Source organism: Hemicordylus capensis, chromosome 2 (assembly GCF_027244095.1).
Source record: "Hemicordylus capensis ecotype Gifberg chromosome 2, rHemCap1.1.pri, whole genome shotgun sequence".
Taxonomy (NCBI): Eukaryota; Metazoa; Chordata; class Lepidosauria; order Squamata; family Cordylidae; genus Hemicordylus; species Hemicordylus capensis.
This window is the reverse complement of record NC_069658.1, coordinates 400,058,637-400,075,676: the sequence shown is the minus strand read 5'-3', so window position 1 is coordinate 400,075,676 and position 17,040 is coordinate 400,058,637. Positions and strand designations below refer to the sequence as shown.

Sequence of the window (17,040 nt, the reverse complement as noted above, 5' to 3'; positions counted from 1 at the left end):
ACCAGCAACAGTCACTGGAGGTATTGTGCTGGGGGTGGATAGGGCCAGTTACTCTCCCCCTGCTAAATAAAGAGAATCACCATGGTAAAAAGTGCCTCTGCCAAGTTTGCAGGGGTTTGGAATGGATTAGGAATGGATCTGTCTGGGGCAGGGGAAATCTTCCTGACTGGTAACCCCCCAAACTCTGGATAGGGATAGAAAAGAATCTGCTTTTTGAGGGACAGATTATTCCACACGTCTCCTCTCTTTCCATGGAAATAATTGGGGCTGGCTAATAAAACAGGATGCTGGGCTAGAGGGCGGCCTATGGCCAAGCAGAGTCTCATGGAGATGACATTATTTTGCACCAATGGCTGAGCTGCAGCCTTTGTCCCCCTGGAAAGCCTAAGTGCATCCCGTCAGTAGTGGGAGGGAAGTGGAGCCTCTTCCCCAGCCCCGGTGTGCTCAGGAGATCTGCCTCTCCTACCCATCCACCATGGGATACTGTAGGGCACATCCTGACCACTTCTCCTCCTCCTTCCCCACCCCCGCAAAGCTCTTGTGCTTGCCATGTAGCCACCTGCTGCTGTGGTTGTGGGGCTGGCTCTGCTTGCGCTCTTGACACTGCTCACGCTGACATTGTCTGTCCATGCCCGTCAGCTCTAGCTCTGCCTTGGCCTTAGCTGCTCTTGTGCCCAGAGCCTGCCTTCCTGGGCATGTATTGTCAAGCTTGCTTCTTCCTTGTGCAGGTGGCCGAGTAAAGACATGGAAACGGCGCTGGTTCATCTTGACAGACAACTGCCTTTACTACTTTGAGTACACCACGGTGAGTGGCAGAGGGTGCTCTAGCCTCTGTGCATGCCAACCGATGTTCACATGTTGGGGATGCTGATGTGTGGCTTTGAAAGATGGGCTGCAGACAAGGGCAGAGTGTTCAGATAATTCTGCTCCCCAGTATTTATTCAGAGGAGAAGTGGGGCTGTGTGCCTTATGCTTAGAGTGGGAAGATGTGCCTGGGAGCAGCAGAACTAAGGATGAATCTGATGTAGTGGAGTCTGCCCCATGAAGCTTACACAGCAGTAAATGTGTTAGTCTTTAAGGAGCCACAGGACTCTTGGTTGTGTTTGCTGCAACAGGGCTACCTTTCTGGAATTTAGCATTAGAAACGGATCTGTCTGGGAGAGGGGAAATCTTCCTGCCATTCAGTTTTGGGATGGGGAGCATGTACATAAGAAGCTGCCGTAATTGTACTACTACTACTACTACTACTACTACTACTACTACTACTATTATTATTATTATTTCTTGTTTACACAGTCAGACAGATGTTACTGACTGGTTTGTTTTATCCAGACATCGAGTCCTTCCCAAGGACCTGGGATGCCAGAATTTTATTGTCAGTTGTTATAGATATCGTCGCAGAATATAGGCTGTTCCCAGTAAAGCTGCTTTTTGTAATTGGCTGATGGTGATTTCTGTGGCCCCTATGGTGTTGAGGTGCTCTTCAAGGTCTTTTGGAACTGCACCCAGGGCGCCAATGACCACTGGGATTATTTTGGTCTTTTTCTGCCACAGCCTTTCAATTTCAATTTATAGATCTTTGTATTTGGTGATTTTTTCTATTTCTTTTTCTTCTATTCTGCTATCCCCTGGTATTATTATTATTATTATTATTATTATTATTATTATTTTGCATTTATATCCCGCTCGTCCTCCAAGGAGCCCAGAGTGGTGTACTACATACTTAGGTTTCTCCTCACAACAACCCTGTGAAGTAGGTTAGGCTGAGAGAGAAGTGACTGGCCCAGAGTCACCCAGCAAGTCTCATGGCTGAATGGGGATTTGAACTCGGGTCTCCCCGATCCTAGTCCAGCACTCTAACCACTACACCACGCTGGCTCTGTTGGACTGTCCATGTCAGTACTGTCTACAGGGAGTGACAGTGGCCTTCCACAGATACATGCCTTCCCCAGCCCTACCTGGAGATGCTAGGGATTGAAGCGGGGATCTTCTATATATGCAAATCAGATACTCTGCCACAGAGCTACTGCCCAACCCATGCATTGTAAGAGAAGCATGATCAAGCATGGGCATTGTTGTGTTCACTGATCACCATGTTGCAGGACAAGGAACCACGAGGCATCATTCCTTTGGAGAATCTCAGCATTCGTGAGGTGGAGGATTCTAAGAAGCCGGTGAGTAAGTGCTAAGCCCAGAGAACATTTGCTAGCTAGGTGGCATAGGAGTTAAAAGTTGTATGTCATGTGTGCTTAAAAAAAAAAAAGATGGGGAAAAAAAAAGCTGAATTCTGCAACCTGCAGATTTGCTGTTAATCATGGGGAAGAGACAACACTTTGCGGGACTCTAAAGCCCTGACTTATGGAAATCCTGCCCAGGCTGGTGTCCGGGGACTCTTGGGGAATTGTGTGTATGCAGCAGGAATCCTGTGACTGCAGCTGGCAAGAAAAAACAACAACCCATGAGTGGCATCCAGACTAGCACCTCATTGGCGGGAGTTGCTTCTGTGAACGAAAGGAGGGCTGCACTCACGCAAAGTGTCTTCGTGATGACTGAGCACTAGTCTGGATGCTGCCCCAGATCTATTTGGACATCTTTGGAATTCACAGCATTTTTGTAGGCATGGTGACCACCAATCCTCTCCACCCTCCTCTCTTTGCAGAACTGCTTTGAGCTGTATATCCCTGACAACAAGGACCAGGTGATTAAGGCCTGCAAGACAGAGGCAGATGGGCGTGTGGTGGAAGGAAACCACACTGTGTATCGCATCTCTGCACCCACCCCGGAGGAGAAGGAAGAGTGGATCAACTGCATCAAGTGAGCAGGGTGAGGGGGGCAGGAGTGAGGAGAAGGGATCTGGGCTTTGGCTGGAGGCTGCTACAGCAAGATGGAGTATACTTGGTGACTAGAATGAAGAAGAGAATTTATTTGTTTCCCTCCTGCTTGGTCTCCCTCCCCAGAGGGGTGTGACTGGGTGCGATTCTGGGGAAGGTGGGTGAAGCAGCTCAGAATGGGATCCCTTTTCCAAGTGTTGCTTCCCTGTTGATCTTTGCCAGTGGGTTTGGGCACTTGGGAATTATCTTTCAACAACTGGGCATTTATATAATTAATTCTCTTCGCCGGTGCGTGTCCAGGATTTGGCAGCAGAACTCTCACAACACGCTGTGAGAGTTCTGGCGGAGTGAGGAGGAGAGGGGCAAGAAAGTGCCAGCGGTGGTCAGCCGGCCGGGGGGGCGAGAAAGGTGGCGGCAGGCGGGCGAGAGAAAAGCGGGGGCGGGCGGAGTGGGGGGAGAGAAAAGGCAGGGGGGAGAGTGGGGCGGACGGGAGGGAGAAAAAAACGGCAGCGGCGGGGCCCTTCTTGGCCGCCCACCTAGGCTCTGTGGGGGGGAGGAATGGGAGGGGAGAAAGGCTGGAGAGCGCGGGGCCGGAGGGAAGGGGAAGAGAGGAGAGACCGGGGCAGGAGGAAGAGGGAGGAGGAAACAGCTGGCCCCAAATCGCCGCACAGATGCTCTGTGCGGGGTTGGCTAGTTTTCTTTAATACTTCTCTCTTATTCTGTGCACACCCCTCTTCCTCCCTCCCATCTATCTCCCTTCAGAGCTGCAATTAGCCGAGATCCATTCTACGAGATGCTCGCAGCACGCAAGAAGAAGGTCTCCTCCACCAAGCGGCATTAGTTACCTGGCCTAGTTGAGTGGCAGTGGTGTTGGGAGGTGATGTCTTTCAGTTCCCTAGCAGAGCGGAAGGAGAGCCTACACAGAACCACCTGATCTGTATTGCCACCCTCTGAGGGGCCTAGCTTCAGCTTTTGCTATTCTTTTCTGGTTTGGGGACAGTAAGAGAGTGGATGGCTTGTGGCTTATGCTGATGGCAACCACCAATTCTCGCTGACTCTTTTTTTTTTTCTTTTTTCTTTTGCAAGGATGCCATCTCCTTGCCAATTCCTCAGCTGGGCTGCTTGAAGCCAACTGAATCCTCAGTCCAAGTGGCAGGAAAGAGGTTGTCTTGTGTTTTCTCTGCCACTCTAGACAACGTCTTCATTGCCTGAGCTGGCGCTGAAGCAGAGAGCGTCATGCACTGCGTGCCCCAAAGAAGCAAAAACCTCTTCAAGCTGCCAGTGGGGAGAATGAGCCATGCCAGGCTTTAAATGATGAAACTTTGAGACCCAGAACCAGGAATGGATCATGTACTGCCAAAGGCCGAGATCAGTCTTCAGCAGAATGGGACAAGACTCGAGCTTTGCCACACAGGGACTCTTGTGGCACTTTGTTACTGTTACGACTTTTTCTTTGGTTTAGAAAGCCTGGTGGCTTCTTTTCCCAAAGCAAAGGAGCGGTATGCTCTATTCTCTTTGATTTGAGGCGGGCCAGGGGGGTGTCTCTCTAACAAGAAATTTCTATTAACTATGTTGAGTAATGAGCAACCAAGAGTGTCAGCCCCAGTGGTGACTAGTGAGGCTTCTGCCTCCAGGATCTCCACTGCCCTCGTTTTAGAGGGCACTGATGCCATGCAAGAATGAGGCCAGCAGGGGGCTTACTTCAGCTCTCTTGCTATCGTGAGAAGATGGTGCTCTTGTGAGCCAATGCGCATACATGTTGTTGTGGGTGAGCCGGTGGCAAAACCATTGCCAGTGCTTTACAGGCTGTCTTGTCAACAGCACCATTCCCACCCAACAGCTGGGCATGGGCCGATCCCCTGCAGCCAGAATATTCAACAGTCTTGATTCTGTAGCATGGTGACTGCTGGCTCAGAAGGGGACAGAGCTCAAGAGAAGAGATGGCCTGCCGCATTCCCTGCTGTGTTGCAGAAATAAATGTCGAAAGGTTGGCTTTGGATGCTCTGAACCAGGCTGTCCTGCTGCAGTTGCACTTTTCAGCAGGGATGGGGTGGGTGGGGTAGGGTGGGAGGCTGCCCAGGATCAGTCGGAGCCCTCCTTCACCCTGAAGCACAAGCAGGTGGTTGATGTTGGGGGGACTATTGGGAGGCCATTGCGGGGGGGACTGAGGGTCCGGTGGGTGGAGGTCTTGGCTTACGTCTGAAACGTGCAGTGGGGGAGTACCTGGCTGCATTGGGACTTGCAGAGGAGGGAGAGGGGAAGCCATAAGAAGATTCCCTTCCCTTGTGAAAAGCCATGGTGCTGTTGGCCTGTTGGGCACCTTGGTGAGTTCCCCAGCACAGTATTAGTCTATTTATCAGAGATGTACATACTCTTTGTGTAGATTTTTCTCCTTTTAGATTATTTTGTATGTTTTAAACAACAAGAAGAAGAAAACTTGTTTTTGTGAAACATAGGATTCTCCAGCATTGCTGTGGCACAAGGGAAAGCAAGGGGATCATGGGAGGAGGGTGGAAGTTAATCCAGTTCAAACAGGTGGTTACAATTTTGTGTTGAATCCTTTTTTCAGGTTTTGTTTGAGATTTTTGTTTGTGTGGGTTTTGTTTTTGTTGCCACATCCTTGTGATCTAGCACAGAGCAACTGCAGCAAATAAATGTTGATCTCACACTTGGCTCAGTGCCCATCTTTGGATGCCCCTGTCCTTCTGGACTACTGTTCTGGGAATTTCTGTTTGTGGATAATACTGTAGAGCCTTTGCTGGTTAAGGCTGGGCCAATGCCAGAGCAACCTGGACAGCCGCTTTGGGCTGCAAGATGGAGAGGCAGGGAGAGGTCTCATTGCAGGGCAGTAGTGAAGCTGTGCCAAGGAAGGTTTCCAATGCACTCTCTTTCCCAGTCTTAACGTTCTGCTTGCACAGGAAGACTGCTGGTGAACTCGGTATAAGGGACCAGAAGATGGAGCATTCACATTCTCTTGTGCTGTTGATTATCAAGACCAACTGCTATCCCGTTAAATAATAAGAGTATATTAGTAAGTGGGGTTTATAGGATGTTTGAAAAGAAAGTGCAATATCCTTGGATGGGCTGCAGGGGGAGACCTTATGCTTGGTGAATTTGGAACTAGTTTCATAAGCTCCTGTGGAATCCATATAGCTTGTAGGGCCATTCTGATGTGCATCACTATAATGACGACGACAAGAACAGATTTATTTTACACTTCTATCCCATCTATCTTCTCTCATGAAGCTCTGACCTACATGGAGGTCCCAGGCAGTCACCTATCCAGGCGATAGCAAGACCTAGCCTCAGCAAAGTGTCTGGAACATAGGAAGCTGCTTTATACTAAGTCACACCATTGGTCCATCTACCTCTGTGTGATTTACACTGGCTGGCAGCAGCTTCTCCTCCGGCAGAAGTCTTTCGCAGCCCTACCTGGAGTTGCCAGAGAGTGAACCTGGGACCTTCTCTGTGCAAGCAGGCAGATGCTCTACCACTGAGCTATGGCCCCATTCCAGAAAGGAAATACTTTACAGCAGATAGTGCTCACATGATGTAGTCACCAATCCAAATGCAAACCAGGGTAAACCCTGCTTAACAAAGAGGACATCACATGCTTGCATCCTTAAGACTGGCTTAATCCCTAACTGAATGGGCTTTCAGACCATGCCACTGCATAATACAACAATTATAATACAGTTAAATAATCTCTTGTTGGTTTTTTCCAATTTCTTTACCATATACAAGATGTATTGCAAGTGCAGAACATAATCGGCCTGCAGTTATGGATATGTTTGTACCACTACCTATCTTGTCACAAATTAGCAGCATGTTGGATCACTTTGCTCACAGCATGCTTGTCTGCTTGAGTTTGCAAAACTCTTACTCTTTTGGCCTTGTTTGGATGTTGTGAAGTGTCTCTTGGATATTCATAGGTCTTGTTGGGCCTTCAGTTGGTGGGAATATATCTTGTAACAGGTAGTATGTGTGTTAGCCAAGTAAATAATAGCACAGTTGCAAGATGCAGTGAGAGATGCTTGACCAGTTGGGCAAGGGAAGGTATATGAAGGACACAACTGGTTCCACCTGGGCGCTTTCCGGAATACAAGATTTGCAATGGTTAAACCGTTGCAAAGTATGCCGGAATAGTGCAACGTTTTCAAACTGGGAGTAAAGGGTTGTTCAGTGCTTTGTTGTAGGCTGCTGTCCATATTTTCCATCCTCTGCAATGTGTTTTCAAGGCAGGACTTGTCCATATTCTCCTTGAAACGCATTTATCCGCCCCTCCTCCCTGCTCCATTTGGGCCAGTGGATTTGCGGGGGGTGGGGTAGGGAGGGGGTGACAATGTTTTTTTTTAGTTTTTTTTTTTTAATGTTGGCTGCATTGTGCAAATCCGCCATCAGGGGGAAGCACTGTTCCAAAACAAAAAACTTCATTTTGTTTGCATAATTGCACCCTTGCGCAAGTAATAATGACAAATATTTTTTTTAAAAAAAAAATAAATTAAAAAATCCAGTGCTGGAGAAGGGGCCATAATAATAGGAGGGAGCAGAGATTTGGAGATTTTTTAAAATTGCCGTTTGCGCAGTGAAGGGGTAGGGTGGGACTTCACTGGGGAAGGAAGGGGAGTGTGGTGCATGAGGAGATCCTTTGCAGAGAATTGTTCTTGGCTGGGGGAATTTTTATGGGGGAGGGGGAGGGGGAAGAGGGGGTAAAGAGAGAGCAGGGAGAACCTGGATTGCTGCAAGTGCCTGAGTGAGCTAGGAGGTGTCTCAGATAGGTAGCTTGTTTACTGGAGAAGCCCAGCCTGCATCTGAGTCGCTCTCATTTGCTCCCCGCATCTACCTTGCAAGAACGAGCCATCCACGGCTACTGAAGCGGCAGCGGCTACTCGCTGACCCGGCTAGTGAGGCAGGGTATTTTGTGGACTAGCCGGAGAGGAGCTGTAAAATCAACCCATGGTCACAAACCATAGTAAGCAAATAGGATGGCACGGAAGTAAATTATTCAGTTCAATGGGCTTCCTCTACAATAAATGCCACTGAATGGGTGAAGGCTGAAATCAGAAACCCCCAAATTACTGAATTAAAGCAAATTAATAGGAAATCTAAAGGGGGTGCCTCAAGAACCCCAGAGTTAAAAGTGCTCTGATCGAAAGCAAACAATAGTGGCCAGTGAGCGGAGCCCCCTCTGCACCTTACTCGCACGGTGCGTTTTGCCCAGGAGATGGGGAAGGGAACCTCTCTCCCTGCCTGCAGTAAGCAGCGCCTGTGTCCCCCTGCCTTCCTACTTCGCCACACGGGGCGAAGCAGTCAAATAAGCATTATTTCATGCATTGAAAAAACCCATCCACACGCTACGACACATAAAATGCGGGGCAAGCCTCCTTGCAACGTAAAAACACGGCTACTTTCCTACAGCGCTTTTAACACATTATAGGGGCATAAAACATCAAAGAAACTCAAAACAAGGCATGGGAAATATGGACGGTATCCCAGTGACAGTGCAACGGCCGCGATGTCGAAACATGAACAATGTGGAGGTATGTTTATTGGACATGTTACGGAAGTGTTGCAACGTATAATCTCGAAAATGCCCTGCAGCCACCCCACCCCTCCTGAACTGGAATACGTACGTCCCTACTTTATGGCCACCAGATGGCAGCAGAATGTCAGATTTGGTTTAGCAGGCAGCGTGAGGCCTGACTGGCTTCCCTGAAGTAAACCTGAGTCAGGCTCCATTTCCACTGAAGAGTGCATTGTTTAGGGCTTCTCTTTTGTAGTCCAGTATTCTTGTTTTAAAAATTGGTATCTACAACTAATTACCTTTTTAGAAAGTGCAACAGCCAATTTAGACATGTTTGGGGTTGAGAGCCGGGTTTGATTTGGTACACACATGACTCATCGTGGGTTTTTTTTCAATGGCCAGGCTTCAGAATGCCTCCAAACCATTGCTCTCAGCTGGTTTGTGTTTCTCCTGTGATCTTCCTGAATGAATTGTACAAGTGCAACTGTAGGGGCTGCTTGTGCTTGCATAGTCTGCATTCTGAACTCCTAGTAGTAATGCATTCAGAGCCCAAAAGAAGCCACAGGACCACACAAGGCAAGTGTTAGTTTTGTGTCTCTCATAAATGTGGGCAACCCTGTTGAAGGAGAAAGCCTGCATGGGACATAATCATGATACTGCCTAGAGGCAAGTCCAGTGTGAACAAGTCCTTCATTTAGTTTTATGCATTTAATTCTCCTCTCTGTTAATCCGCCATTGCCCTCCCCAGCAGTGCATTGGTGCCCCTTCTGCCCAATGAATGTGTGGAACTCTAGTGACAAACATTTGGTGTACCAAACTGGAGTGCTGGTTCTGCCATTGTTCTTGACTCATTTTTTCTTCTTCTTCAGTTGAGTGACAGGTGTGCTAAGGGCGCAATGAGTCCTTGCCCTTGGCCCATAAGCAAGGTCTTGCTCATAGTAACTGGTTGCCATGCTAGCTCACAAGAATCTGACTAAGTTGTTCACCATAAGCAGCAGGGGCACAGTTTGTACTTGCCACAAGCGGAATGGCATGCAAAATAATCATTTTTGTTCATAGAGAAATTAATGCAAGTCATCATCAGTGTGGTAAGCAGCTTACACTACAAGGGAGTTCTAAGAAGATGGGAAGCAACATGGACCTCCTGGATGGCTGCTATGGGGCGGAACTAGAGACAGGGCCGGCTCAAGTGGTTGGGCTGCCCTTGGCCAATTTTGCTCCGGTGGGGGGGCCCCCATTTTTATATAGTTTTTCATTAAAAAATTATCTTTATTGTTTACTTCATTCTTCAGCATATGTATGTATCAGACGTATGTATGTCTATACATATATGTACCACCACCCACCCTCTCTCGATAGACAGACAGACAGACAGACAGACAGACATGCTATATATATATATATATATCTCCTGCTGCAATCAAGTAATCAGTGTAGTGCCAAAAGAAAGATTTGCAACTTGAAGTACAGATGTCTTCCAGCAAGGAGAAGTTTAACTGCTCTTAGTTTGCATTAAAATATTTTGAAAGGAGGAGGAAAACATGTGTTCCGTTCAGATCAGGTGCAGTGCTACTGTAGCTAATATACATACTTCCTTTTGCAAACAAAGAAAAACACAGCATTAAAATTACTATATTATATACCTATAAATTCATTTCTGATTTTGATCCTGAAGAAGAGCCCTAAGAGTGAACAGTTGCATTTGCAACATGTATTGATTGCACGGACAAGACAGCAAGAAAAGAAAAACACACAGGTATGCCCATTTCTGAAACTGGCAGGGCTGTGTGGGGAAAGGGAGTTAGTTTGCTGCCTGATAATATACTGTTTTTCAATCAACATTCTCAAAGTGGTTTACATAGAAAAAGACATAGTGGATAAATAGATGATTCTCTGTCTCCAAAGAGCTCACACTGTAAAAAGAAGAAACATGGTAGACACCAGCAATAGCCACTGGACATATGCTATGCTGTGGCTGGATAGGGCCAGATGCTCTCCCCATGCTAAATATATAGAGAATCACAACTTTAAAAGATGCTTCTTGCTCAGTTAGCAGGGTCTCTTAGAATTTATATGTACAGGCAGGCTCGGACAGGGCAACAGGGCATATTCCTGGTATGCCCCACCCACGGAGTGCCCCTGCCACACTCGGCAGCAGTGAATACTCCCACCCTTAAGCACCCATTCTGCTCAAAACCTGGTGCCCTCCTCACATACATTCCACTGCCCTCTCAGTGCCCCCAGGCTGGCTAATTCCTCTGCTGATGGCCTGAATCAGGCATTTATTTGACACACATGATGCATGCATGCTTGAATCAAATGCAGAACAGATTCAACCTGTGCTTGAATCAAATGCAGAACAGGGCATTTGCTTTGCAAATGGAACAGTGCATGTTGCTGCTAACTGCTTCTACAAGATGAGGTGCTTTTCAACTTATCAAGCAGAACTAAAGCAATGAGTAAAGTCAGAAGTCAAGAGGATTTTAAAAAACACAGTGCTTTAAAAATATCCAACACAACCCTCCTACAAGTTTGTTTCACCACTGAATGAATGTCCATTTTCCTGCATCAGATAGATTTATCCTGCAATCAATATACCCACATAGTTGAGAGCCAGTGTGGTGTGTAGTGATCAGTACTAATACTAGGACTGGGGGGACTTGTGTTTTGAGAAACCATCAAGAAACTCCTATCAATAATATATATATGGGGTGGGGTGTAACCGGTGAGCTCTTGTCTGAAAATGTCTATAGAGATAGAGAGATATAGAAGAAAGGTCCAAAAAGTATCACCAACCTGCAGCCTTAGGTTTTGGAAGTGTGGAAGAAAAGGCTCCCTGGAGAAGGTCTGGGCTCTCTCCTCTCCCTCCCTGTTCCCTGAGATTTTTTTCTTTTTAAAACTTGCCCACACCTTCAGTTTATTTTGCCCTAGCCTTCAGATGATCTGCCTGATCGCCAGCCTTGCAGTGATTGAAGCAATCAGAGAGGCTGATAAAGATCTCCCTGGGAGCTTGCTATGCAAGTAATAATGGCCCATTACTTGCAAAGCACTCCTGGGTGTTTTCCAGATGACACGCTGCCACGTGTCCCATAAGTGCCCCTCCGTATTGCCAGTATTTTGACATCACGCTCGTTGTGCTGTCAGCAGGGTGCCGTCCATATTTCCAATGCCTTGTTTCAAATTCTAATGCTGCATTATGGCCCTATAATGTGGTAATAGTGTTGCAGGAAAGTAGCTGTATTTTTCCGTGGTAGGGAGGCTTGCAACGGAGTTCATGCGTTGCTGCGTATTGCAGTATGGACAGTTCTCTGCCCATGCTTGCTTCCTCCGCCCCTCACCACAGAGAGAGAAACAGGCAGGGAGAAATTTCGGCTCTCCCCTCCTTTCCTCCCCACAGATCCCAAACCTCACACCTCCCTTCTCCTCAGTTTGCTTCCAATATAACTTGAGCTTGTCAACACAGAAGGGGATGGAGGAGGAGGAGATTGGAGGGTTTTGTTGTTGTTTTTCCACCAGGGTTCTTTTGTGCATTCCCCTTTTAATTTGCTATTTTGGCCAGAGACTCATAGTAGTGCAGCTGAGCAGATTTCTGAATCCAACCCTTTCTTGTGCACTTCTTAATGAAGAGGAAGCCCATTGAACTAAATCATTTACTTCTGTGGAACCCCATTTGCTTACTACAAGGCAAAGGGCAGGGAGAGAGAACAGTCACTTACTTAAAAGGAAGCCCATTGAAATGAATCATGATTCATTTAATTCTGTGCAGTCTCACAGCCCTCACTGGAAAAGCGCTCACCACCTCCTTCCTAATTCTTTCTTTCTCTGGAGGCGTGCCAATTCCTATCTTTCCCCCTTCCTGGCTCGCCACAGGATTTCCTTTCACTCCCCTCCCAATAAGCAGTTCCCTTGTTTTGTCACTCCAAAGGACCTCCTCACACACCCCACTCCCCCCACTTTTTTTCCAACTCCCCCTCCTGGTGATTCCTTGTGCAAAACTGGAATGATGCAAGACAAAGTTAGATTTTTGTTTTGGAATGGCGCTTCCCCTTGTTGGCAGATTTGCGCAAGGCAGCTGAGAAGTTACCAAAAAGAATTCACATCACCCCTGCCCCCATAATTCCATTGGCCCAAATGGAGCAGGAATAGAGATAGAAAATATGAATGGCCACCAGCCTACAATGATGAAGCACTGAATAACACTTTACTTTCGGTTTTAAACTGTTGCACTATTCCATCACACTTTGCAACACTTTACCTGTTGCAAATCTCGTAGTCCGGCAAACGTCCAGTAGAGATAAATCTATTAGCCTCTCTGATTGCTTCAGCTGGAAGCCGCTTCCTCCTCATAAGAACATAAGAACAACCCTGCTGGATCAGGCCCAAGGCCCATCTAGTCCAGCATCCTGTTTCGCAAAGTGGCCCACCAGATGCCGCTGGAAGCCACAGGCAGGAGTTGAGGGCGTGCCCTCTCTCCTGCCATTACTCCCCTGCAACTGGTACTCAGAGGCACACCCTTGAGGCTGGAGGTGGCCCACAGCCCTCTGACTAGTAGCCATTGATAGACCTCTCCTCCATGAAGTCATCCAAACCCCTCTTAAAGCCATCCAGATTGTTGGCTGTCACCACATCCTGTGGCAGAGAGTTCCACAAGTGGATCACGCGTTGTGTGAAAAAGTACTTCCGTTTGTTGGTCCTAGACCTTCTGGCAATCAATTTCATGGAGTGACCCCTTGTTCTAGTGTTGTGTGAGAGGGAAAAGAATCTTTCTCTCTCCACTTTCTCCACACCATGCATGATTTTATAGACCTCTATCATGTCTCCCCGCAGTCGTCCTTTTTCTAAACTAAAAAGCCCCAGGTGTTGTAGTCTTGCCTCATAAGAAAGGTGCTCTAGGCCCCTGATCATCTTGGTTGCCATCTGTACCTTCTCCAGTTCAACAATGTCCTTTTAAAGATGTGGTGACCAGAATTGTACGCAGTACTCCAAGTGTGGTCGCACCATAGTTTTGTATAAGGGCATTATAATGTTAGCCGTTTTATTTTCAATCCCCTTTCTAATGATCCCTAGCATGGAATTTGCCTTTTTCACAGCTGCCGCACATTGAGTCGACACTTTCAACGAGCTGTCCACCACAACCCCAAGATCCCTCTCCTGTCAGTCACTGACAGCTCGGATCCCATCAGCATATACTTGAAGTTGGGGTTTTTCGTCCCAATGTGTATCACTTTCTTTTCACCATACTCCTCATTTTGGAGAAGTTTCATCTTCTGAAATTCAAAATATCTGTGTTAGGCATCCTTGGTGATTCTCTCCCCGCATGTATGCTGAAATTGATGGCACTGTGGTTACTGTTCCCTAAAGGGTCGATGACACTGACATCACGCACCAGGTCCTGGGTGTCACTCAGAATTAGATCCAAGGTCACCTTCTCTCTGGTCGGTTCCATGACCAACTAACTGTTCTAGGACACAGTCATTTAGCATATCTAGAATTTTGACCTCTTTGTCCTGACTTGAATGTGAATTTACCCAGTCTATGTGTGGGTAGTTGAAATCACCCATAATTACAGCCCTGCCTCTCCTTGACGCTTCCCTGATTTCCTCCTGCAACTCCCAGTCACTGTCGGCATTTTGATCCGGAGGGCGATAGCACGTCCCCAGTAGCACGTTTCCTTTCTGGCCTTGTATAGTCATCCACAGGGTTTCTGTGGAGGACTCCAGTCCACTTAGGTTTTCTAGCTTGTTAGATTCTATCCCTTCTTTAACATACAGTGCTACCCCTCCTCCAAGGTGCCCCTCCCTGTCCTTTCTATAGAGTTTATACCCAGGGATAACTGTGTCCTACCGGTTCTCACTGTTCCACCATGTTTCTGTTATGCCCACTATGTCTATTTCTGCGTTAGCAACCAAGCACTCCAGCTCACCCATCTTGGCTTGGAGGCTTCTGGCATTGGCATACAAGCACCCATACACTGAATCTCTCCCCTGATGTATGCTATTCTTTTGACTCTTTGACCTGCTGGCACAGGCTCCTGTCTGCTCTTTATGCGGTTCTGCTCTGTCCCCTTCTGTTTTATTTGAATTCTTTGCAGCCTCACACTTTAAAGGAGGGCTTTTGTCAAACGGGATACTGCCCAGCTCCCATCGGCTGTTCCCCAGGTGTCATTTTAAAAGCTGCTCTGCAACCTTTTTGATTTTAAGCGCCAGCAGTCTGGTTCCATCTTGGTTCAAGTGCAGCCCGTCCCTTTTGTACAGGCCTTGCTTGCCCCAAAATGTGTCCCAGTGCCTAACAAATCTAAACCCCTCCTCCCGGCACCAACGTCTCATCCACGCATTGAAGCCCCTCAGCAATGCCTGTCTCACTGTACTTGCGCGTAGGCGTGTGTCCGAACCGGTCCGGCGGCCATTCTATAGAATGGCTGAACTGCCGGACCGGTTCTGCCCTGGTTGGTCCGGGTCCGGGTGGGGGGGTATTGCTTTAAGGGCGGGGGGGGGCTTGTTTACCCCTCCCGCACCTCTTTGCCCCCGCCAGTGGCCGTAATCTACTGTAAAATTGGGGCGCTGGAAACCAGCCGCCCCAGCCGCCGCCGCTTCCTCTGCCCCCCCGCGAGCAAATTAGAGGAAAAAAAGGCTACTGCCTACAAGGAAGGGCTACTGCCGCCCTGCCGCCCCCCCACCCGCCACCCCCCCACGAGTGCTCACCAAGTTAGAAGAATTTAGAGAGGAGCTCGCGAACAGAGCTCCTCTCTTATCGAAGCCTCCGGCCCAACTGGGGCCTTGGACGCGTGCGCACGCGCGCTAGAGCTCTTTATCCACTAGAGCTTTTGCCGGAGGCCCGGTCTACCCGGCTTCCTCCCGGCGGGTCTTGGACGCGTCTACCCGGCTTCCTCCCGGCGGGCCTTGGACGCGTGCGCACGCGCGCTAGAGCTCTTTATCCACTAGAGCTTTTGCTGGAGGCCCGGTCTACCCGGCTTCCTTCCGGCGGGTAGACCGGGCCTCCGGCAAAAGCTCTAGTGGATAAAGAGCTCTAGCGCGCGTGCGCACGCGCCCAAGGCCCCAGTTGGGCCGGAGGCTTCGATAAGAGAGGAGCTCTGTTCGCGAGCTCCTCTCTAAATTCTTCTAACTTGGTGAGCACTCGTGGGGGGGTGGCGGGTGGCGGGTGGGGGGGGCGGCAGGGCGGCAGTAGCCCTTCCTTGTAGGCAGTAGCCTTTTTCCCCTCTAATTTGCTTGCGGGGGGGGCGGCGGAAGCGGCGGCGGCTGGGGCAGCTGGTTTCCAGCGCCCCAATTTTACAGTAGATTACGGCCACTGGCGGGGGCAAAGAGGCGCGGGAGGGGTAAACAAGCCCTCCCCGCCCTAAAAGATAGGCTCCCCTTTGGTGCTGGTCCGGACTGCTCCGGACCATGCACATCACTACTTGCGCGTGGAACAGGTAGTATTTCTGAGAATGCTACCTTGGGGGGGTCCTGGACTTCAAAATGCTACCTATCAGCCTAAATTTGGCTTCCAGGACCTCCCGACTGCATTTCCCCACATCGTTGGTGCTGGCGTGCACCACAACAGCTGTCTCCTCCCCAGCACTGCCTAGGAGCCTGTCTAGATGCTGTGTAATTTCCGCAACCTTCGCACCAGGCAGGCAAGTCACCGTGCGGTCAACCCACGGGTCACAAACCCATCTCTCTATCCCTCTAATGATCGAATCACCCACTACAAGGAGGCACCCACCTCCCAGTGGAGTATCCCCTGTGCGAGAGGATATGGGCTCATCATCCATGGAAGGGGTCCCTTCTAAAGGAGCATTTCCCTCTTCCTCAGACCGATGTCCTCCTTGCCCAAGACCTTCATTCTCCCTGACAGCAGAGGAGCTACCAGCCCTGGAGTGGGATGCCTCTATCACATCCCTGAAGGTCTCGTCCACATGCCTCTCTGTCTCTCTGAGCTTTTCCAGATCCGCCACCTTGGTCTCAAGGGAACAGATTTGTTCCCTGAGAGCCAGGAGCTCCTTGCACCGAGCATACACCCATGACTTCTGCCCATGGGGCAAATAGTCGTACATGTGGCACTCTGTGCAATACACTGGGAAGTGCCCCTTCCCCTGCTGACCTTCTATCTTCATACTGTTTTGGTTGGCTGTTTACAGTATTTAGGGAGCTTATTGTCCGTTTATTAGATAGTTTCTTAGGATAGGTCTCAGCTGTAATGGTCAACTATTTAACTGTCCAAACAGTCTTTCCCAAGAATATGAGGGATACGAGGGAGGGATATATACTTACATTCTCTTGTCCACCAGGCTCCTTGTGATCCTTGTGATCGCAGGGGCTTGTTCCAGGCTCCCCCGCACGCTTCCCGCTAAACTCCTGCAAAACTCCTACATCCTGTTTGCTATCCCTGTTCGCTCTCATCCCTCCGTCGCAACTGCTCCTCACTACAGCAGAGCCTGATCGGAGGCGGCTGGCAAACAGGCGCTCACTGCAGCCAAAGCAGCGGCAGTGTGAAGATAGCAGTCAGCGAAGGCATCAGAGGCACCCCCAAACCTACAGCACTCCCTTCCTTTGGCCAATGCTTGGAGCCGGCCCTGGTTTAGGATCTGGGTTACTCTGCTGTCAGAGATCTGTGCTTGAGGGAGAGTTCTCATGACCAGGAATCCTCTTAGCCCAAACACATTGGGAGCTGGATATGAAACTTTGT

At 48.8% G+C, this 17,040-nt stretch overlaps 1 protein-coding gene across 8 annotated transcripts in view; it reads left to right on the top strand.

Moving 5' to 3' along the window:
• The window catches only part of CYTH1 (cytohesin 1), a 70,356-nt gene extending 64,857 nt beyond the window's left edge, over positions 1–5,499 (top strand). For 5 of the 8 annotated variants that reach the window (XM_053297907.1, XM_053297906.1, XM_053297909.1 and 2 more), the window contains exons 10-13: positions 727–805; positions 2,103–2,174; positions 2,660–2,814; positions 3,594–5,499. In XM_053297907.1, coding sequence (XP_053153882.1) covers positions 727–805; positions 2,103–2,174; positions 2,660–2,814; positions 3,594–3,672 — 385 coding nt within the window. In that variant the 3' untranslated portion in view covers positions 3,673–5,499. Of the gene's footprint in view, positions 1–726; positions 806–2,102; positions 2,175–2,659; positions 2,815–3,593 lie in introns of those variants that run through there. The other 3 variants (XM_053297905.1, XR_008316564.1, XR_008316565.1) reach the window with 3 other exon arrangements.
• Positions 5,500–17,040: the final 11,541 nt, after the last annotated feature.